The following is a 23,680-nucleotide window of genomic DNA, read 5'->3' on the forward strand; positions in this document are numbered from 1 at the left end:
TTATCTGTTGGATTTTCTAAATGCCAGTTCCATCATGTTCTGAGCACACTCTTTTGCCCACTCAGTAGCCTGGGTCACCAAGACAAAATTTTGAGATAACAGGAAAATGAAGTTTTCTAATTCTTTAATTATTACAAGCAACCAACAGACTAATATTTTCCTGGGCTCAGATCTCTCTTCCTCCACGTCCTTCCACCCCCCCGCATCCCTTCTCCATGTAGCCAAGCCCAATTGTATAAATCACACATTAGAATATTTCTTTTAAAAGATTATTTTTCAAAATTAAAAAACATCACTAAAGGCTATGAAGGTTTCATAACCTTTTTCCTTTTTGCTCTCTGTGAACTGTCAAACTATAAAAAGAATGTGATGGGACCACCATTTGGCTACACTGTTTATATATTTACAGTATATAAACAAATCTCTTTCATCAAAACTGACTGGAAAGAAAATTTTTTGTATCCTAAGTTCCACTTCCTTCCCTATCATCCATTTGGAAACGAGAAATGAATCAAGAAAGCTAAGGTTACAAGATGACTGTAGAGAGCAGCTTAGGCATAATGCTAATGAACCAGAAAGGAACAAGCAGGGTGGTGCAGCAAAAAAACACACACAGGCTCTGAGGCCATGTAAAACTAATTCTATCACTTCCCCACTCTGTGATGTTGGGCTACTCATTTCACTTCTCTAAACCCAATTCCACTTATCTAGAATGTGCATAAAGTAACAGGTGTGGCCTAGAGGATAGAAGGAAAATGTAAAAGTCTCAAGAAATAAAAGCAGAAATACAGATACACTAACCAATGTTACATAGTATGAATAAAGCAAACATTCATGCCAGGGGTTAACCCTCTCTAGACAAATAATTACAACTGATTATTGAAATCTGAAGGAAGAGGATGGGACCAATGATAGCAGGGGTAAAAATTAGAAATTAAAGATATGTTTTCAGGGGAAAACTTAGAAAATATGGGTCTTAAAGAACAGCCATCAGGGCACCTGGGTAGCTCAGTCGGTTAAGTGTCCAACTTCAGCTCAGGTCATGATCTCACAGTTCATGGGTTCCCGCCCCACATGGGGCTCTGTGCTGACAGCGTGGAGCCTGCTTAGGATTCTCTCTCTCCCTCTCGCTCTGCCCCTCCCCGCTCACACTCTGTCTCTCTCTCTCTCTCAAAAAAAATAAATAATAATAAAGGATAAACATAAAAAAGTAAAATAAAAAAAATTAAGTGGTTTGGGAAAAAAAAGAATAGTCATAAATTTACTTACAATTCTAAATGTTGTTGAACAAACACAGAGTGAATTTTATAAGACACAGAAGGAGGGGCAAATGGGCTAACTGGCTAAATGTTGAGAAAATACAGAGTTGGTATGATCCACAGTCTTAAAGAGGAAACAGGTAAGTTAAGAGACAATTATAAAGCATGTAATAAATGCCATACTGGAAGAAAAGAAAAAAAAAATAGCGTAATAAACAGTGCCTAAGTGTCATCACAAAAGAAAACAAGGGACAGAAGCATGTGCAGAGTAACAAAGACCTAAAAGAACATCACAGGTCTGATCAGAGTGGCAAGTACGGCATGTGGCAGAAGAGGAGCCTGAAGAGGTAGAATGGGTCTAGCGGTAAAGGAACCTGTACATTTGTCAGGAATTTATAGACGATTAAACTGAAAAGTGATATGATCACAGGTAACATTAGATCCATTTAACGGCAGAGTGGAAGATGTATTCAAGGTAAATGACCTATTATGATGTTCTTGAGTCATCCTCGTAAGAGATGAAAAGGTGGTGATACAGTGTTTTAAAATGGGTGAGATATTAAGCAAAAGAATACCTACTGGGTCTTGAATTCAATCACCAACCCAAACAAGTAGATTATATAGTACAATCTTGAAAGCTATAAGTTTGTTTTTAATTCAGGTCCAAATACTTGCTTTGAACATCAGGTCCAAATATTTGTCATATGGAAACAAACAATCCCTTCCAATGAAAAGCTTTCATCCACAAAAAGCACATCTCAAACAGGGAAATCTTTTTTATTACCTATTTTTTTTATCACTGTTCTTCTGTCTGAACAGATGGGAAATTCCTCCTCTTAATCCAACTGAGGGCAGAAACTTCAAATGGTAAGAACCTTCTGGCATGGGTTTACAAAGAGTGCTTAAATCTATTCCAACAACATAGTGTGGGAGTATTTCAGCACAGGTTGGAGGAGCTTTGGGTTTATCATTACCTCCTGAGAATGCCTTTGATAAATAAAGCTTTATAAGAAAAGTAAGGCTAAAGCCTCAACTCTCTTGAATAGACAGGAATTATTCTCTTCTGTTTTTAATGTTCTAACCCTCATGGGCAGGATTCCTAAACTGCTGATCACCAGAAGTTAGAACAACATATCCCATCCTTTAGAATGAAATTATATAAATGTTAGGGGGTTTTGTTTAGGTTTTTGTTTTTTCCTCAGGGGGCATGTATGTATGTGTAAGGGGAGAATCTTTCATTTTTTTAAAATCATCTACACTTCGAATTCAGTACAGATATTCCCAATGCATCTTCCCAACTCAACATCCTCACCTTTTCTCCTTTTTCCATCTCACTGTCTCCTCCTTCTCCATGTCCAAAATGCTAGGTATTTGTGTGTTTGCTTGTGGAAGAGGTGTTAGTGAGAAGATATTGGTCAAATTCTTTGTTCCCATAATCTCTCTCACACAAATCCACCTCAGTACAAAGGCCGAAATAGAAATAGTAAGAAAGAACAGGGAAATAAGCAGTAACAGGGAAAAGGCAAAAGAACCAGTAACAATGAAGCAGGAGCCAAGCTGAAGAAAGATCAGTATATACTGATATAGCAAAACTACTGAATTGGAAGGTATCTTAAAAATATTCCAGTCTAACTACTTTGTTGACAATCTGACACAAAGGAGAACTGGAGTACATAGGAGGGCATGGAAAGAAGAGCCTTTCAACCCTAATCTGGCTAGGAGTTGAAGACTGCCTGCCCAAGAGATGCATCCTGCACAGTAATAGGCCAGAAGTTTGTATATCTGAAATGTAAAGAGGCTACATTTACCTTAGATGTGTAAGGACTATAAAAATATCAGATACTACTCAACTTATTTTTTTCTAAATTCTTCAGTTAACTCAGTGAGCACTTTCCAACTGCAGGGATGTTTTCTTGTCTGAGAATTTTATGTATTGACTCTCAATCTGAAAAACACAAATGCATTTTAAATGCACTTTAAGCACTGTTTTGGTACAGTGCTGTGTGTGTGTGTGTGTGTGTGTGTGTGTGTGTGTGTGCGTGTGTGTGTAACTCCTTCTTGTAGTTAAAATAATTTTTCTATTGGAAGCAGATGAATCCTGAATAGTCATTTACCAGTTTGTTTAGGGTAATCCATCAGAAATAGTATAATGAAATAAAAGAGATAGCCCAACTCTCCTGTCATCTTTAAGCCATCCTTAACTACTACTTGCCTGGCCCCAAAATATCATATATTTTAAGCTGGGATAATATCTTTTAATAATTACCTAATCCAAATCCATTATTTTATCTATTTAGGTACAGTGGCCTAGAAGGGAAGGTGACTGGCAAAGTCACACAGAGCTAGGACCAGAACCCAGGTCTCCTGATTTCTAGTCTAGAAAATACAAGCTGCAAAAATGGCCCTGGGGTGGTATGTCCGCTACCCAGCTAGGCTTGCTAGACTAGAACAGATTGTGTGGTTTCAACTCCTGCCCCGAAACTCCCCACACACATACTTCGGCTATACCCATATTCCAGTACTTTTTGGCACTTTATTATTGTCATTGTCATATGTGCCAAGAACTGTTAAATGCTTTATGAACAATGTATAATTTTTTTTTAATTTTTTTTTTTAACGTTTATTATTTTTGAGACAGAGAGAGACAGAGCATGAACGGGGGAGGGTCACAGAGAGAGGGAGACACAGAATCTGAAACAGGCTCCAGGCTCTGAGCTGTCAGCACAGAGCCCGGCACGGGGCTCGAACCCACAGACCGTGAGATCATGACCTGAGCCGAAGTCGGACGCTTAACCGACTGAGCCACCCAGGCGCCCCAGAACAATGTATAATTTAATCACCAGAAAATCCTATGACATAGGTTCTTCAAAGTAGAAAAGGCTAAAACATAATATCAGAAAACAGGCTGAAGCCAAAAAGATGTGGTGGTAATAAAAGCATCAAGCTTCTTGAAATAAATTCAAGTGTTTAGGCTAACTACATAGCTTGATAGGAAAAATGAAGTGTATTATTCCCTTGCTCAAGAGCTATCCTACTCTGGCAATAAAACTGCTAAACAACCTGGCACCAGTCCACATTTCTAATCCCATTTCTACACCCTTAATGCAGTATTATACTTCTCAGGGTCCCCTTTATATGCTATGAATGCAGTAACTTATGACTTAATGGGTTTTTCCTCACTGAGATCATAGGATGCTTAAAAGCATGAATATGTAAACTCCATGATGGCCACTACCATTTTAGAAACATACTTCAAACTCAAGAGTACTTGCTAGCAGGCATAATGATCACAAGCATAGCTACAAGTACCACAGGTAAGAAAGGAGGAAATTGGAAAACACTGCAATAAAATCAGCATACCTGAATGCTTGGTGACTGAAAAGACATGATGATCTATTTATTGGCCAACAGGAAGACTGGTAAGAATTTAGTTTAGCTTAAGCATAAAAAGCCAAAAGCAGGCTCTGTTGTACAGAAGTGCTAAGAACAGGGCTCCAGAAGCAAGATCATTAAAATATACAATGGGGAATGAGAGTATACAAATATTACATGATTAAATTCATAATCCCGACAGAACACAGAATTGGTAAGTAAACTGAGTCCAGATATTAGGCAGAGGGCAGGGGGAAGGATAGAGAGGAGGAGAGCGGAGGGGAGGGTCAGGAAATAAGAAGATAAGTAAGAAAAATAGCAGGGAACATACTCCTCCTTAGTAAGTCCTTGGAAGATGAAAAATGTCATACCTTTGAAGAGATCAGCATAAGATATGTAAATGAGTCTCCCATAACCTACTGACCTTTAGATGTCATAAAATGAAAGAAAATGTGATTTATACATTTGTAATTTATACATTACCAAGAATTCTCTGGTTGTTTAGAATCCTTAACAAAACTCCAAACACCCAGTTGATAAGCTTCAAAAATTTTGCTAGCAAATGAGGAAAAACTGTACACCAAGACACAACTCAAGAAACTTAAAAAAAAAAAAAAAAAAAGACAAGAAATTGGTAATGAGGTATGATTAATACATGAAAATAAAAATAAAATGAGGTTGGGTGAGAAGTCTGAAAAAGAAAAACCTGTTAACCCTCAGAAAGCTAAGACTCTTAAGTGGTGATACCCTCAGGCAAGAGAGTGTGTAATCCAGCATTTCCCAAAGGTATAAACAGGGTATTAAGTTCTTCAAGTGCAAAAAGACAAAAAAAAAAAAAAAAAAAAAAGAATACAGGAGATTCTTTGGTCAAACAAATTTGTACAACAATGGGTTAAACAAAGTTAAATATATTTTACTTTTCACTTTTTTTTTTTTTTTTTTTTTTTTGCTAAAATGCTTATATGCTACTGTGAAATGAGAATCTCCAAGAGGATAGAGTATGCTATGTTTCTAAAACTTCGTTGACCATTGAATTTTTTAGACCATCTCATTAGAGCAGACATAGGAAAAAATGAAAGAAAAACCAAAAGGTTAAATGGTTGCTTTTGTTCTTAAACATTTCTAAGGAGTGACAAGAACAAAGACTATCTACTGTATTCCAACAAATCTAAGATCATACTGATTATAAGATGCAGCATTAATCTTACATACTATAAAAAAAAGATGCTGCCAATTAAACTGACATATCATCAGTCGTAAAATGTTTCTCAATTTCAATGAAATAACTTCAAAAGTAATGGTTAAGAGGAATGATTAAAAAAATGTGTCATCCATTTGTTGTCATATAGATGGTCTATTGTATAACTAAAATAAATACTTTTCCTGCATTTTCCTTTGGCATAATGCCCGAATCTGGCATGAGACAGCACACTAAAGAGCTGCCATAGATTGCCTAAGGTGTTTACTAAAGGACTTTGAATAAGTTATTAACTTGCTGGGCTTCAAGTTCCACATTTGATTGTGGGTAAATAAGTCCCATATTAAAGACATGCTAAGAGGACTTAACGAAATAATATATGCAAAGTACCTGGAAATTAGTAGGTACTTATTATGTGAGTTTTCTTACTTTTATTTCTTTTTCCCCCTTACTAATTCACCTTAGCGTTTTATCATCTTGCCAGAACATATTTGACCTCTCAGCCAAAATATCTTCCTGGTCTTAATTTCTTGTTTAATCTTCTGTAAACATGAAGAACACCTAATCAATGTCCCCCTTGCAAAATCCTTCATACAAATGAAAGTACTTTCAACAAATCTAAGTACAATAAAGAAAAAGAATCTTTCAAAAACATGTCATCTTTAATGAATTTATTAAGGTCAAATTAAGGCAATGTAAAGAAATCTATATAAGCCATTTAATTTGTATTTGTTAAATTAAACACATGGTGTTTCATTGGAGAAGGGGCTCTTATTTGATAAATCAATATATTATTATTGTATAAACTGGTTTCTGTGGAGCATAAAAGACTTCTCTCGTGACCTGATAAATTAGCAAGCCAGAAAGAACAGGAACTGTATTGAATAATTTTTAAAGGAAAAAAGGCATCAAGCAAGGGAGAAATTAAACACAAATGACACAAGGTTCATAAGAGAGCTTAAAAAAAAATCAACATGGTAACTATAGGTCTATTCAACAGATTTAAAAAAAAAATACATAAAGCAAAACAAAAACCTAAATACCAAAGAACAATTAAGCAAGTTGCCAAAAAACAAAATACTTTGGTGGGATGTCAATCAGTAACACTGAGCTGACAACTGTGCCTTAATTAATTTTGAAACTGTTTCCAATTAGTTCGTATAGAACACTAGAGGCTTCATGCTGCCTATGACTCAGTGCACTGACTCATCCACCAAAACTTTTCTTACAGAAGAAATATCCAAGCACCCGCCAGGATGCAAGATCAAAAGGAAAGAAGGTTCACCAACCTTCTTAGTTAAAGGCCTGTGATAAATTTAGATGACCGGAAGGATATGGAACAACTTTTCAGAAAGGTTTAATAGTCAAAAATAGCTTGAAAAGTTTGATTTGTTAACAAAACAATGAAAATATATTACTTTAAAATCAGTTTTGCAAATATATCCATAAGGAATGCTAGTTGCTTTCTAAACCATATAGAGGATATAAATAACTCATATTAAAGTGTTTAATGAAATGCACCAATTCATATATATATATATATATATATATTTATATTTATATTTATATATATGTACATATCCCATATTTCCTAACTCTTTGTAAATAGCAATGGAAATAAAATTTAGATATGAACAAAAGCCTAGAAACATTAAAATACATTTAGCCTATGGGAACTTTATTTTTTTTTCAGATTTAGTTTATTCTTAGTGTGATCCAAGATTACTGACCTTTCTAGAATTAATATAAATGAGTTAAATGGTTCTTCAAAAAAATTACAAAACATAATATAAAAAAGAAGGCAAGTAATTAGCTTTCCTTGCTTTTAGTATAAAATTTACTTCTACCTAATTCAAAGGTTTTATTAGATCATAGAGTTATAATATAGGTAACTATTTTTAAAATACTTAAAAATTGCTTTGGGGTTGGGAGAGTGGGTAGAGGACCAGTGAAAAAAAGAATGAAAGACTATTGCCTGCAGGGTAGACAAACAAGACCCTGTATTCACAAAATAGAGTCTAAGAGAGGGGGTGTTCCACAGGCCCCAGCCAGTCTCAATATCCTGGAGAGCCTAGAGAATCCAGTGAGAGAAGCCAAAGTTAACACCAAGTCAGTTCCCAAACAAACTGCCAATAAGAGATCCATGTCTACATGTAATTTTTAATGCCTTGTGATTCAAAGGAAATTTAAAATGACTTACAGAGAGAAATCAGCACAGAAAGTAAAAAAGCAATGAAATGGAGATAGGAAGGGGAGGAAGGTGGCAACAAAGACAGAAGAAATTAAAAAGTATAATTAAAATCAGTAGTAAGACTATTAGTCAAAACACAGAACAAAGAATGTTTATGTCCTCTGATAAAGGCAGCTACAAAATTTATCTGAGTATCCCAGAAACCAGTATAAAGAGAGAAACATAAGCAGATGCATCATTTGCCATATCCATGGAAAATTAAACACACACACACACACACACACATACACAAACCATAGTCATACAAAATAAGTCTTCCTACTTACTGTACCTTGAAAAAAATTTCCTACTAGTCTTCACAAAGAAATCACAGTAAACTACCTTCTCCTCCAACCTTTCAAGTGATCACAATGGTGAGTGTCAGAGCTGTGTTACTTTCAGTATCCCTTGATATAAGCTATGGAATAACACAATTCAGTAAAACCAGTTCTAAGAATGTGAAAATGATATGATCCGAGTACAGTGCAGTCCTTCATAAATTCTATTTCCCCCCAACTTTTTATATGTATTAGGTGGCAAAGAGTTCAAAGTCATAACCTACAATAAAAACTTGGACTATAGCTATTTTATGATGTTTGTTAAAGAGAAAGTCTATATATTTTACCAGTAAGCTAAGCAGGGAATGTGGTTGATATACACATATAAAACCTAATGAGTCCAATGAGAATACCTGCTTAAATTAATTAAACAAGTGCTTAAGGAGTCCCATTTTTAACAGATAAGGCAGTACTTACTGAGGATACAATAGTGAACTTGTCCTCCATCCTCCCAAGGTTAGAATATTGGGGACCACATGCAATTAAATAATTATAGCAATGATGAGGACAATAATAGGGTTCAGTGGCAACTGGAGAAGAACCTAACCTGGAAATGAAACGTTAGAAAAGGCTTTTCAAAGAAACGACTATCTAAGCTGAGACCTAACAGAGGAGTCAGCTCAGAGGTTCCAGTCAGAAGTCAACAGATTGGTCCTTCTCTAGGCTCATCTTCCTAACTCGAACCATTACGTGATAGAGCTACTTAAGGATCAGGACACTCTTTCATTTACTCAATGACAGGCAAAATCATCTGAGCCTATGGCTTCAATTTTTACTTAACACGCTGAAAAATCAGTGATGTAACGAAAATCATTAATGTGTCACTGTTCCCAAAAGTGTTCCTTGACTTTCCTCTCCCTAAGCCATCTGAAGAACATCTGGCTTTGTGTTCCCAGTTTCCCTACCCTCCATTGCCAGGAAAGCCCTATTTTGTCAAAACAGGACAAAACAGTTACATCAATTTAAGCAATGAGGAGCAAAAAACAAAAGATAAAGGAAGAGTTAGTATAAAAGTTGGCCTGAATAGGAGGGAGCAGCTTCTTCAGGAGTGTTGAAAACAGGGGTGGAAGAGCAGCTGCATGTGACGAAGAAAGAGGAAAACGGAACAAGAGCATTAACAGAAAGTACTGCTGGGAATTAGGAGTCCCATTCACAGTTTTAAGAAACGCACAAAGGATCTGCATTATTTTGACGTAACTGTTTTGCTAGACTGTGTTCTTTTGACCACAACACTCTTCAAGGACTGCATCACACAGGTTATGACTTAAATAAATCTGACAAACTTTGGTCTCATGTTCATAACTCTCCACTGAGCTTCTGAACAATGTATCTAACTAGTTCTGGAAACTCCATTTTGGCTGTCTGAAAAGCACCTAAAAACATGTCCAAAAAGAAATACAAGATCTTTCTTCCTTTAAAAAATTGAGTCTTTATCCATACAGTAACAAGGCCAAACACCTTCATTAACAGCTGCCTTTCTCTTCACCTCTCATATCTAACTCCTCACAACATTGTTTATTTTAAATAGAAAACCTCCCAGATCTGCCCACCTCTTTCCATCTAAACTGCCACCACATTAGCCCAAACTATCACCTCTTTAGATGAATTCAGTTGCTTTCCCACTGTCTCCTCTCATCCACCTTTGTACAACCCTTTGCCAGCCTACCACTTCTAATCTATTCTCCACAAGGCAGTCTGAATGCTCTTTACAAAACACATCTAATCCAGTTACCCCACAACCCCTGATAAAAACTTTGTAGTAGATTCCCACTGCTTTTTAAAATAAAGACCAAAATCCCTAACACGGCCGCAGGCCTGGCATCTTCTGGTCTACCTTCCTTTCTTTCCATCTCTTCTCTGCTGTCTACCCTTAGCCACACTGGTCTTCTCCAGGTTTCTCAAAAGTACTCTCCTTTTCCCACAACAGAATTTCATATGATGCTTCCTGTCAGGAATGCTCTTCCCTGTTCTTTAGATCTAAACTCACAAGCCCTTCTCAAACCCCCATACTAAGTCAAAAGTCTGTTAGCCATTCTCATAGCAGTACATACCTTTCCTTGATGACATTTATCACAATTGAAACTCTTTTATTTGTGTGTATTATTTCTGCATTACTGTGCAGCATATTAATGTGCTGTGTAACAGGTTACCCTAAACTTAGGGGCTTAAAACAATAAATATTTCTTATCTCACAGTTTCTATGGGTTAGGGATACAGAAACAGTTTAACCAGGTGATTCTGGCTTGGAGTCTCTCACAAGGTTGCAGTATCAGCCAGGACTACATTCATTTGAAGGCTTGTCTGAGCCTAGAGGATCAGCTTCCAAGATGGCTGACTTACCTGTGCTGGCTGTCAAGAGGCTTCAATCCCACCCTATGCAGGCCTCTCCATGGGTTGCTTAAGCATCCTAATGGTATGGTAACTGGCCTTCCAGAGCAAGCAAGCAATCCAAGAGACAGAAAGGAAGAACCCACAATTTCTTTCTTTTTTAAAAATTTTTTATTAAATTTTATTTATTTATTTTTAAGAGAGAGAGAGAGAGTGCAAGCGAGGGAGGGGCAGAGAAAGAGGAAGAATCTCAAGCAGGCTCCTCACTGTCAGCACAGAGCCCACTGGGGCTGGAACTCAGGAACCATGAGATCATGACCTGAGCCAAAACCAAGAGTGGGACGCTCAACAGACTGAGCCACCCAGACACCCCTACACAATTTCTTTTCTGACTTAGCCTCAGATGTCACCCACCATCATATCTGGAATATCTTACTAGTTACACAGGTCAACCCAACTCACTGTGGGAAGGAACTCCAAAGACTGTGAACACCAGGAGGTGAAGATCAACAGCAGCCATCTGTACACTGAATATCACAGTATGTTAACTGATTTTTTGTAATGTTCCCCAAGAGATTAAACTCCAGGTCCTAAACTCAAGTGACTATAGTAAACCTGAAATTACCTTGAAGTCTGTGCTTAATCTGAGTCACAGCTCCCACCCCCAAGGTAACCTATTTCTTGCCACGTTCCAAAAACATCCTCTTTAAAGCACTCTACATCTGCCTCCCGCACTTCAACCACTACCTAGCCTAACTACTCTAAGAGACATTTTTTTTTAATGCTTATCTATTTTTGAGAAAAAGAGACAGAGTGTGAGCAGGGGAGGGTCAGAGAGAGAGGGAGACAGAGAATCTGAAGCAGGCTCCAGGCTCTGAGCTGTCAGCATGGAGCCCGATGCAGGGCTGGAACTCACGAACTGTGAGATGATGACCTGAGCTGAAGTTGGACGCTTAACAGACTGAGCCATCCAGGTGCCTCGAGACATTTTTAAAATAATTTTTATTAGTGAGCTCTACACCCAGTGTGGCCTCAAACTCAGGACACTGAGATCAAAAGTTGCATGTTCTATCAACTGAGCCAGGCAGGCTCCCCTAAAATCAATGTCAATATTTGGAGAAAAAAAACTTACAAAACTACATATCCTAAGATCTTTAATCTTTTTCTTAAATCAGATTACTCTTAAGCAATATTCTCAGGATTTTTTCTTCATGACATGATAGGTTTTAACAAATATTAAAACTTTTTATTTTCTAAGTTGCAATTAATTTCCTTATGCATCATTATTCTAATAGGTCTATAGACTTCCAAATCTGAGGAAATGAAAATTGAAAGTTAAAAAATATACCTTCCCTTTAATCTTACCAACTCTTGCTGATTTTTGGAATCAGTATTAATTCAATATTTTATTCAAATAAAACTTGCTAAGATTATAATATACAGTAAGTAAATGGAAGTTTCTGAAATTTGATTTTCATAGAACTTTTCAGGAATTTGTCACTGGTGGCAAAAACAACAAACAAGCAAACAAACAAAACACTATACACCATGTATCAAAGATGAAGAAGTAATTCTCCTCTAATATACCACATGCCACACCAAAGTGAATTTCAAAGAATAGATGACTGAAAAACTCATTTATGGTATATATAAGCTCAAGTATAGTTTACGAAAAACTCATAGGGGAAAACCCCCACAGAATGAACTTAAAAGCAGCTGAAATTAATTTAATTGATTTAATAGACTCATTTTCAAGATTATTAAGGAGCCATGATAAAAAGAGTAAGACAGTAAGAACAAATTATTTTCTACCAGTTTAAAACATAGACTAATGTATTAAGGTTAAGGGACAAGAACAAATTGGATTTATGAAAAATCTATTTTTTCTCACATAAAAATGATATATATTTTAATACAGAAGAAATGTAACTGAATAAAGAGATGCCACCCATGCGTATAATTATGATGTAATTACACAGTGCTAGGCGACCATACTAGTGCTTCATTTCAAGACCATATTTGTTGCTCTGACCTTTATATGGGAAAAAAAAAAAAAAGGTTCCATTTTTACAACTCTGGCTAATCTGCAGGGAAACCCAAGAGGCATAACAATTAATGCCAATCACAATGATTTTCTTGGCATGGACATTTCTCCCAGGAAACAGACTGAAAGTAGGTATATTGCACAAAGCATGTATACTTAAGGAACTACAACGAATCTTCACTATTAAGGATGGGGTTTTACTTCCCAAGGGAATCTATAAAAACCTCATCAAACCTCATTTATCCCTGACTAATCATTTTTTTATCATCCTAAATTTTTATTTAAAATGGAAACTATTGGGGCGCCTGGGTGGCTCAGTCAGTTAAACATTGGACTTTGGCTCTGGTCATGACCTTGAGGTACAAGAATTCGAGCCCCACGTTGGGCTCTGTGCTGACAGCTCAGAGCCTGAAGCCTGCTTCAGATTCTGTGTCTCCCTTTTGCTCTGACCCACTCCTGCTCACACTCTCTCTCTCCCTCTCTCTCAAAAATAAATAAACATTAAAAAAATTTTTTTAATGGAAACTATTGTTCCATATTTCAAAAGTAACCTAATTTTATTTTTTTATTTTTTAATATAATTTATTGTCAAGTTATATAACATACAGTGTATACAGTGTGCTCTTGGCTTCACATGCAGATTCCCATGATTCATTACTTATATATAACACCTAGTGCTCATCCCAACAAGAAAAGTCACCTAATTTTTAAAAAGCATAATATCTGAATGGCACAACTTGACCAAACTTTACTCTTTCAAAAGCAATACTTTTGATTAAGATCACCAGAAGCAACCTGCTGCAAATGAGATGATTCTTCCAAAATAACAAAACCTGTTGACATTGGACAAAGGTGACACTATGAAAGGTTTATCATTTTGAGCAAAAGATGAAACAGAAATAATACTACTGCATTTTAATGCATTGGGTTACGTTCACAAGCAAACACAGAAATTCAATGATTACAATTTTATGCAACACATTTACTGATGGCAAGGAAAAAAATGAGAATAAACATTTAAATGGGAATGATAAGGCATTTATACCAGTCTTCATACAGAAAAGGAAAGCTTGGAAGTTAGCAGAAAGGAAGTAAAATGCTAATGTAGTTAAAAGAGAAATTATGCTGAAACTATACTCTTCACCAAATCCAGTCAAGAATTCTTACTGCACCGGGCCATGAAGTGTTAACATAGGTTGGCTACCAGCTGCAACTGGGCTGGGGGTGGCTTGGAGGAAGGAATTAATGAGGACAAGAGGCTAAGGTGGTAAGAAAACTTTACCACTTTGCACCATTTCAACTTTGTATCAGGATTCTACCTGGAACTTTGTTACCAGGTAATTCCCTTCCTCATATCTCTATAATATTAGGTCACTGTGCAAAACAGGACCGTTTTCCTGGGATCCAATCCACATGCTACTCTGTGCCTTCTCTCCCCTAATTCCCTGTAATGCTCGACAGGAGCATTTTGAAAATGTGCTTAGGCTGTACAAAACATTAGAGGACACCGCTAGCTATCAATGGATCAGGTACAGGAATGCTGGATGCCCTGCAATAGACAGCACAGTGCTGAAAAAGAACCCAAATTCTATAGGACATACAGTTCACAAAGGGGGTAGGGGAAAGGGGAGGACAATTATGCCTGAAACCAAATTTAAATTTACATATCACACAGTACTTTTTATAAGAATTTAATATACAGTAAATTTTCCAAGAATGCAACTATTAGGTAAATTAAGAGAAACTTTACCAAGAATAGCTTTCCATTCCAGAAAATCAATTCACGTTTAGCAATGCCACTTGTCATATTTAAGTGGTCAACAGTCAATACCACACCCCTTTGTCAGTCTGCAGAGGTTGCATCAATCATTCTGTCTATAAGTACAAAACTCTAATACTTTGACAATATGTCCATCTCAAATCCAGTGACCTTTACCTCTCACAGTCAGTTACCAGACCTTCTCATCAATTCAACATGTTCTAACTAAAATTTTTAATTCAAATAACCTATTCTTTAACCACAACTACTCCAGCTCTTGCATGGACACAACCACATATATTCTTGCTCTCTTTCCCTCTCCATACCACTTATTCACTGCTTCATCCCTCACATTTCAAGTATAACAATCAGAACTATAATTTATAGAGTATTTACTAAGTACCAGACACACTTTAGAAGGTAAACATTTATTAACTGTCACAATATTCCAGTGAGGCAGGAACTATAGTTATCTCCATTTCTCCATGAAACTTGAGGCACAGAAAGATAGTGTACCCTTCCTGTGGTCACACAGCTAAACAGTAGCAGAATTCTAGAGCTCAAGCTCTTAACCACACTTCATTTCTCAGTGACTACTCCAAATTTTTAACAACCTCCTAAAACCCCTACTTTAATAATTTCTTCAAACAACCCTCAGATTTACAGACAACATTGTCTTTGACCTTATCATGAAAGTAAAGGCACTCAGACTCGATTCCTCTCAATGTTTCTGACTCCTTACCTACAAATTTACCTTTAATCATCCCTATCCTTACTTCAAGTCCCAAAGGGTGCAGTGACTCTCCTCTACTTAAGGCCAATCTAGTACCTGTGTTCTTGAACCAAGACTCTCTGGCTTTTATCAGACATCCCCTCTCCTGTATCTCCAAAATTTCATTCTGCCCTACCCCATTCTCATAAAAGTAAATCAATATCTATTTCTGCCTATCTACCTACCATCCTACTCACCCACATACATACATACATACACACATACATAAAACCTTGTCTTGACATATTTCCATCCATATTCTCTCCTTTACTCACCTCAATTTTTTTCATATCAGTTTACACTTGCTCTTTCTGTCCCTTCCATATAGAAATCTAATATCTAATGAGCAATTACTCCATTGAAACCGCTGTTTCCCTACAGTAATCATTTAACTGTCAACTCCAAACACTATTTTTCAGCCTCTACCTTTCTGAAATTTGGGTGCATTTGCCATTGTTGATGGTCCTGTGTTTTAAAGCTCAGTTTCTTTGGCTTCCAGGCTACCAGCGTCTCCTGGTTCTCTGCATACCCCTTCAACCATTCCTTCTTTCTCATTCCTCAGGTCAACTTCTTCTACCAAATTCATATTACATTAGTTTTCTCCAGCTTCCGATCTTTGGTGCACATTCTTTTTTACACACAATTATTGAGTGATCTCATTCCCTTTTTGGTTTTAATAATGGTTTGCTGATGACTCCTTAGGTTATTATTTCTAATCTGGTCTACTCCTCCTTGCTTCAGACTATTCCAATCAACTGCCTTCTATAACAGGAGAACCTAGATGTCCTTTAGGCACCTCAAATACACAAATAAAAAATTAATCCATCATCTCTCCCCCAAACCTCATCTTCCTCCATTATTCTCCATATCATGTCACCATCCTCCATCTGATTACTCACACAAAAAAGATAAAAATGATGTAAAGCTTTTTCCCCTTTCATCCAGTCCACTGCCACAACCACTCATTTTTCAACTCCTTCCTTCAACACACTGATTACTACTGTTCTTCTTCAGATACTTATAATCGTTTATCTAATATAAAACATCAGCCTCCTTACCTACAAATTCACCCAACATATAGACATCTGAGGAGCCCATAAAAAATAGAAATTTAACCAGGTGACTCCTTGACTTATACTTTTTTTTTTTTAAGTCTATTTATTTTGAGAGAGAGAGAATATACATGCACACGAGTGAGCAGGGGAGGGGAGAGAGAAAGAAGGAGTGAGAGAACCCCAAGCAGGTTCTGCACTGTCAGCCCAAAGCATGACATGGGGCTTGATCTCATGACTGCCAAGATCATGACCTGAGCCAATATCAAGAGTCAGACACTTAACTGAATGAGCCACCCAGGTGCCCTGGACTTATACTCTTCAAAGACTCCTCCTCACTGGTACAAGAAAAGACTCCACACACCTTGATCCAATTAGTCTAATGATATTTTCTTCCAGGAAGATGACTTAAATAAAACTGTTCAGTTCTCACTGAATGCAAAGAAAAGGGGCACACACAGAAGAGTACACACACATCTCTTAAACAGGTAGCATACAATCCAATCATAGCTACTGACAATTAACATAATCGCCAGACAACTTAACATGTAGTTCCTCCCAGAATATTTTCATTTTATAGAGACTCTTGATAACACGTAATGGCAATAAATCTTTAAGATATAGAGATTTGTGGGACATCATTCCAGGAGAACAGAAAGTATTCAGTCAGTTCTGGCACAAAAAAAAAAAAGTGGCATGCTCAAACTTGGTAATTTGAGAATGATAGCTTAACTAAGGGTCTACTTCAAAAACATGGACAGAGTCTAGGGGATAGAGAACAGGGGATAGTGCACAGTTCCTGGGGATCTGGCAACAACAAGAGATATTACCATCCCTAAGCCTGAAGGGCAAGAGGAGTAAATAATTATCAGAATCTAAAAAGGGGTAATTATATAGAGAGGGCCTTCTGACAGGAGGTATAGCTTTTGGGAGAGGAAAGCTGCCAATTCAAGGCAACACAAGGGAGGGCACCAGGGGAGTAACTACCCTGACTCCACTTTCACCTCACTCTCTGATCTCCAGCTGGTGACTCCCATTTGTGTAATCCAACCAGAAGCCACAGGGCAGGGGAGCCAGATGATTTGGCTGGGGAAGGTCAGTCTCCCAGGACACAAATAGTGTAGACAGAGGTAGAGAGTAGTTCTGAAAAGGTAAACAAAAGATATCCAGTCCATTTACAAAGTCAACTCTGATAATTACAAATAATCTGTTACAGTTTAAAAGAACCCTTAAAGAGGAATATAGTTCCAAAATCTTCCTTTTCCATATTAGGAATTGAGGTTTAGAGAATCAAGTGACATTTCCAAAGTCATATCATTACTTAGGAGCAATACATGTACTGGAAGTTAGGTGACAATTTCCATTACACCTCATGAGTTCTGTAAGCTTCCATTAAACAATGAAATATTCAAGTCTCCAAAAGCATAAGCATCTTTCCAAGCCTTTATCAAATGCCACCTTTTCCATAGTGTATTTTCTAAAGATCCCTATTTAATAAAATTGCTCCCTCCTCTAATTTGAATAATACACCTTTGTTATAACACTTACCTTTTCAACTAGTGTTACTACTATGGTCATCTACATATGGATTATTCTCACAGGTTGAATTATAAACCTTGAGAGAAATTTTAAATCCATCCCCACACATACCACCCCTAACATGTGACTGCTCCTTAAGTAAGAGAAAACCCACCCCTTTTCCCCATGAATAGCCAAGCTATTTCATACCTGGGCTCTTTCTCCACCAACTCTAGATTTAGATGATCATCCCACAAACACAAAATAAGGGCCTTCATTTAAAGGATAAAATCTCCTTAGTTTTGACTATCCCCTCAATATTTATTCACCCACTATTTTGATAACTCCTACGTCTCCAAACATAATGCCAGACACATAAAAAACATTCAATACATACTTACTGAATTTTTAAAAAAAATTTTAGAGCATATAAAAGATCCATAAGTAATTTGATATAACTTGAACATTTTCCCCATCATTAGATTAGAAAGAAAAAAGTACAAAAATGAATATCAAAGTATATGAGTATGCCTTTCTTCTGCAATCTAACAAAATCAATATAATAAAATGTTATGAAGACTGGGGGGAAATCTAAACAATTTCAAATGTTCAAGATAACCACAAATATCTATTCATAGACATGTTGATCTAAAGTCCACTGACCTGCAGTGTAAATGAATAGAATCTAAAAGAGCTCTCATTTCTGAGTCATGAGAATAAATTAACATAACAAAAAGCAAAACCATCAAAGACTAATTGATGCATTTTGTCAATTTAATGTTTTTGTACTCTCCTAAAACACCATCAGTGCTACTTTAAATTACAGTCTAAAAACTTCTGTTGATGGTCAACACATCCCCAAGTCATCTAATATAATTAAATAATAAAGCCTTACCTATAAAATCTGCTCAGGAAACTCATTTGAAAGAATTTAGTTTCCCAATTCACATTCTTACAGGAAATCATATATCCCTGATTTTAGTAAAAAGAAAAACAGTGAATGCGTAATTTCTGCTCCGTTTTGAACTTTTACACAAAACATGAAAAAACAAAACCCCAAAGATTCATATAAAATGTCCATTGCAAAACAATTAAGTTTCTATCTCTAGCAGTAATATTATCTGAGGAAAAACTATACAAAATACGTGTCTGATTTTTAAGCATCTTGAAAATGTTTATAGCAAGCATACACATTCATGTTAATTTTCAGCAAATGACAACAAATTTACAAAAAACATACACCCTGAATGCCTCTCTTAAAACATCATACAAACTCTACTTTTCAATTTTGAACATTATGTATATGTAAGCTAAATTATTCTTATTTTAAATGTTCTCATTGACTAGAAGTGTGGTATATAGTGTACCTTTTAGCAACATTCATTCATTTTGAGAGTAGACTATTATTCCTAGTTAGTTTTCTGCTCTTAAATTTATTTACTTATTTTCCTTTTGTTTTTTTTACCCAATCTATACAATACCATCAATATATAAATATGGAAGAGAGGTTTATACCTCGATTAAAACAGTTGCCATAAGAAAATGCCTGGGTGGCTCAGTCAGTTAAGAGTCCAACTCTTGATTTCAGCTGAGGTTGGGATCTCACTATCCTGAGACCGAGACTCAGTGGGGCTCCGCACTAGGCATAGAGTCTGCTTAAGATTCTCTCTCTCCCAGGTGCATGCATGCTCTCTCTCTCAAAAAAAAAAAAAGAAAAAAAAAAACAACGCCTACAGATAATTCAATGGAAACTCATATGCAGGAAGATCCTTTCTTTTCTCCATTAGGTATGAACATTATATATAATTCATCAAGTAGGTCCAAAAAGACAAAATTAAAATTCACAACTTAAGTAGGTGTTCTGTTACTTAATTTACATGGAAATTAAGTCTCTGAAAGGTAATAAGTCAACTAATAGGTTGAATATTAGCCCAAAGCATTGAAGCTATAAACACATGGAAAGAAATACAACAAAATTCAAACAATGGACCAGAGATGGGTAACCTCTAATTCGAAGCTGGCAATTCAAAACAGGGGACACCTGGGTGACTCAGTCGTTAAGCATCAAACTTTGGCCCAGGTCATGATCTCTCCTTTCAGAGTTCAAGCCCTGGGTCGGGCTCTGGGCTTACAGCTTGCAGCCTGAAGCCTGTTTCGGATTCTGTGTGTCCCTCTCTCTCTCTGCCCCTCCCCTGCTCACTCTCTCTCTCTCTCTCTCTCTCTCTCAAAAATAAATGTTAAAAAATAATTTAAACTGGGCAATTTCTTTGGAATTCCTTTTTGTAAATAAATCTGTCAAGATTAGTAGTGATATAGTATTAATTTGATTAACTGGATCTATGTGGTAAAGTTTATTCTACATAAAGCAATAGCAATGTAAAGCTTTTAAATAAAGTCATTTTTTAAAATTTAAGTTTCTAGATTAAATAATGCATATATTGCAAGTGGGTGTTTTGGAACTTGGATGAAATGTTATTATTAATTATAGCAAGGGAAGAGTTAATTCTAAATATAAAGAAGAAAATAGTCCAGTATTAAAGATGTTATAAATCATTTTTGCCTTTCACTTGAGCTGTTCACAGAGCCAGAAAACAACCTTTTCCTTTAAACCCCGGGCCAATGGGCCAAAAGTAATGAATCAGATTAGACTAGGTAGCCATTCATTCCAACTTACTTTACATACCTACCAACTTCTCTAACCCTTTCTTTTTCTATCTCCCAAATTCTTTTACAGCTTTGATATTCAATGTGTTATCCAAGAACCTCTTTTATCTGCCTTAACAATCATATCTATTCTCAAGGGTTTAAATATCACTTGTGTGATATATTCAATCTCCATATCTAGTACCTATCTCTTTCTAGTCTCTTCTTTCTGCTGGTGAACATTTCAAATGAAAACCTTATCTCATCAAACCCAACTGTCCATCTTTCCATCTCTACCCCCAAATGAATTTTAACTCCAGATTCCACACCAACCTGAAGGTAATGAGAAAGAGGAAATGACCAATGTTTCCAATCTCCAACAGGATAAAGTTCCTATGTTATTAGCATTCCTTAGACATTCCTTCATGTTCTGAACTTTTGCCTCCCTGAACAAATGTTGCCTTCTCTTGCCTTTTTGCCTTTCTACAAATAGTTCTCTCTAGCTAGAATGCCTTTCCTCTACTTATCCACTTAGAAAACTCTGAAAATGTATATTAGCTTTCCATATCTTCTGTGAAACACCAGGCAGAAGTGTTTCCTTACTATTATCCCAAAGCAATCTATACATTATCTCTAAAATAGATACCTTTATTCCAGAGAGCTCTTTTACCACAGGTTATCTTTTCTGTATCCCCATTACCTAACACAGTGTCTAACGTAAAAATAGTGTTTTAATAAGTATCAGTTTCATCCAGTGTTTTTACCTCCTAAATATCTCTCAGATCTATCCATTCCTCTCCAACTCCACAACCATCACTACTCATTAATTTTGGTCTTCATCCAACCACTTGCCACATCTCTCTCCTTAACATCTCTCTTACTAGCATCTTTCTTTTCATTCCTCCATTCAGTAATTATTTCAAAAAATATTTATGGGGCACCTTCTATGTGCCATACATTGTTTTCAGGGTTGAGGATAGGGTTGTAAAACCCAGCCAAAATCCAAGCTTTCATGAAGCTTATATTCTAGGATTCCACAGAGGAAGGGCATAAGACAAGGGCAACAGACAGTTAAGAAGCAAGACGAAAATTAAATATATACCATATATATTAGTGATAAGTGCTGAAGAAAAAGAAAAAAAAAGCAAGAAAAGAGGACATCAACTATTGGGGGTGGGTGGTAGCTGAAATTTTAGATAGGGTAGCCAGGGAAGGGGGTCTCTAAAAAGGTGTTTTTTAAAGAAAGACCAGTAGTAAGGAAGCCAGTCATGTGGATAACTAAGCGATGAGTATTTGAGGCTTTTTTTGACTCAATAAATGTGTTATCTACTTTCACCTACAAACTCCCCAATTTGCTTAGATTAGCTCTATGTTGTAAGTAAGTATGTAGCTCTTGCTGTAAGTCTGCATACTACAAAATGAACACCTGCAGAAATAATTTAAAAACAAAAAGGCATCTAGAAATACATAGCCATGTAGGGATTTAGATAAGGGAGAAATTAAAGCACTAAGAATATCACTGTTACACAGAACAGAAAAAGAATATTGAAAATTACTACCATAAGTCAATTAAGAAAAGTTTAACTTAAATGCATATATTCTAAGGTAAGTAAGTTTGCATTTTTGAAAGATCAGATTTTAGAAGACTTTTATCGAAAAACCAATACAAAACAAGTGAACAAAAACAGTTATAATACTTAAAGTGGTAACTAAATATGCAATCACCCTAATTCAAAATCAAACATAAGTGTTAGCTATGGTTTGTTTTCTCATTTAATTAGTTAGTTCTTGTTTTCCCATTATCATAGAAGTACAGTGAAAAGGGCCCGAGGTATGCAACACTGTGGTTAACATCTTAAACTGACATAATGAACTAGACAGAGATGCAATATTGAATCCTATTTAAAACATAAATTAATATCTTAGTTTTCATATCACCATACAAATGAATATCTGCCTTTGCAGATCATAACTCAATTAGAGTTTGCTCCTATTTCAGCAAAATGAAAATCTATATTAACTTTGATATATCATTTAATATTAGTTTTGTCAACAGTCTCCTATCCTGAAACCTAGGCTGCTTCTCTCTTACCTTCAATAGGAAACTCTAAGCTATTTTTGGTGGGTACCAGATTATATTCTTGTTTCCTCAAATGGAAGAAAAATGTGTACCTTGCTATGCTCTGAATGTTTGTATCTACCCAAAATTCTTATGTTGAAATCCTAACCCCCAAAGATGATGGTATTAGGAGGTGAGGCCTTTGGGAAGTGCTTAAATCATGAGGATGGAGCCTTCATAAATGGGATTGGTGCCTTAAGAGAACCTCCAGAGAGATCCCTAGCCCCTTCCACCATGTGAGGACACAGCAAGAAGGTGCCTGCAATGAACCAGGAAGAAGTCCCTTGTCCTACCATGCTGGCACCACAATCCTGAACTTAAACCTCCAGAACTGTGAGAAATAAGTTTATGTTGTTTATAAACTACCCAATCTATAGAGTTTTGTTATAGCAGTCCAAATAGACTGAGGCATATCCAAGCAGTTGGTCAATAAATATTTATTGATTAGCCATGAACAAAAGAACTTTCTAATTTTTATGGTTACATCTTCAGAAAAAATAATTCTGGCAAAAGTCATTCATTAATCATTTATAAAAAACAATTACTTTTTGGATTTTTTCCCATATATAATTATAAAACCAAATGTGTCAAGTAAGATAGCTTGGGTGTAATTAAAAAATTCAGAACAGAACACACAGAAAATAAAATGAACAAACAAAAAATGTTAGTTTTAGATGGATACCAATTGCAAAAGGTTCAGAAATAATACATTCAGCATAATAGAGCCACAGTAGTGTCAATCTACTTATGGAAGATTTTACAGGAACTGAAGAATCTGACACAACACCACTTCTCACCTCTGGCTTTCAGAAGGCATAGTCACGTTAAGCAGAACTGATTAAAAGTCCCTGATATACGTTTCTCAAAGAATTTCTAATATATACTTTGAATGAATCCCGAAATAATTTTTTTGTTTTGTATGTTATGAATCATGCTTTAAGCTAATGGCTTTTCAGGGGAAAACTTTGTAACTTTAGAAAAATCTGGGCAGTTTCTGTTACTAACATATTACAAAAATAATCATTAACACAAGAAAACATTATAAAAC

At 36.1% G+C, this 23,680-nt stretch overlaps 1 protein-coding gene across 6 annotated transcripts in view; it reads right to left on the reverse strand.

Annotated features, from left to right (window-relative positions):
* The window catches only part of METTL15 (methyltransferase 15, mitochondrial 12S rRNA N4-cytidine), a 212,112-nt gene that overhangs the window by 167,178 nt on the left and 21,254 nt on the right, over window positions 1–23,680 (reverse strand). For 5 of the 6 annotated variants that reach the window (XM_078433341.2, XM_060606258.3, XM_081790293.1 and 2 more), the window contains exons 4-5: window positions 18,766–18,842; window positions 17,357–17,495 (exon numbers count right to left, since the gene is read on the reverse strand). The exons of the other annotated variant lie outside the window; for it this stretch is intronic. In XM_078433341.2, coding sequence (XP_078289467.1) covers window positions 17,357–17,495; window positions 18,766–18,842 — 216 coding nt within the window. The remainder of the gene's footprint in view (window positions 1–17,356; window positions 17,496–18,765; window positions 18,843–23,680) is intronic. 6 annotated transcript variants of the gene reach the window in all.

This window comes from Panthera onca, chromosome D1 (genome assembly GCF_046562875.1).
Source record: "Panthera onca isolate mPanOnc1 chromosome D1, mPanOnc1 haplotype 2, whole genome shotgun sequence".
Classification (NCBI taxonomy): domain Eukaryota; kingdom Metazoa; phylum Chordata; class Mammalia; order Carnivora; family Felidae; genus Panthera; species Panthera onca.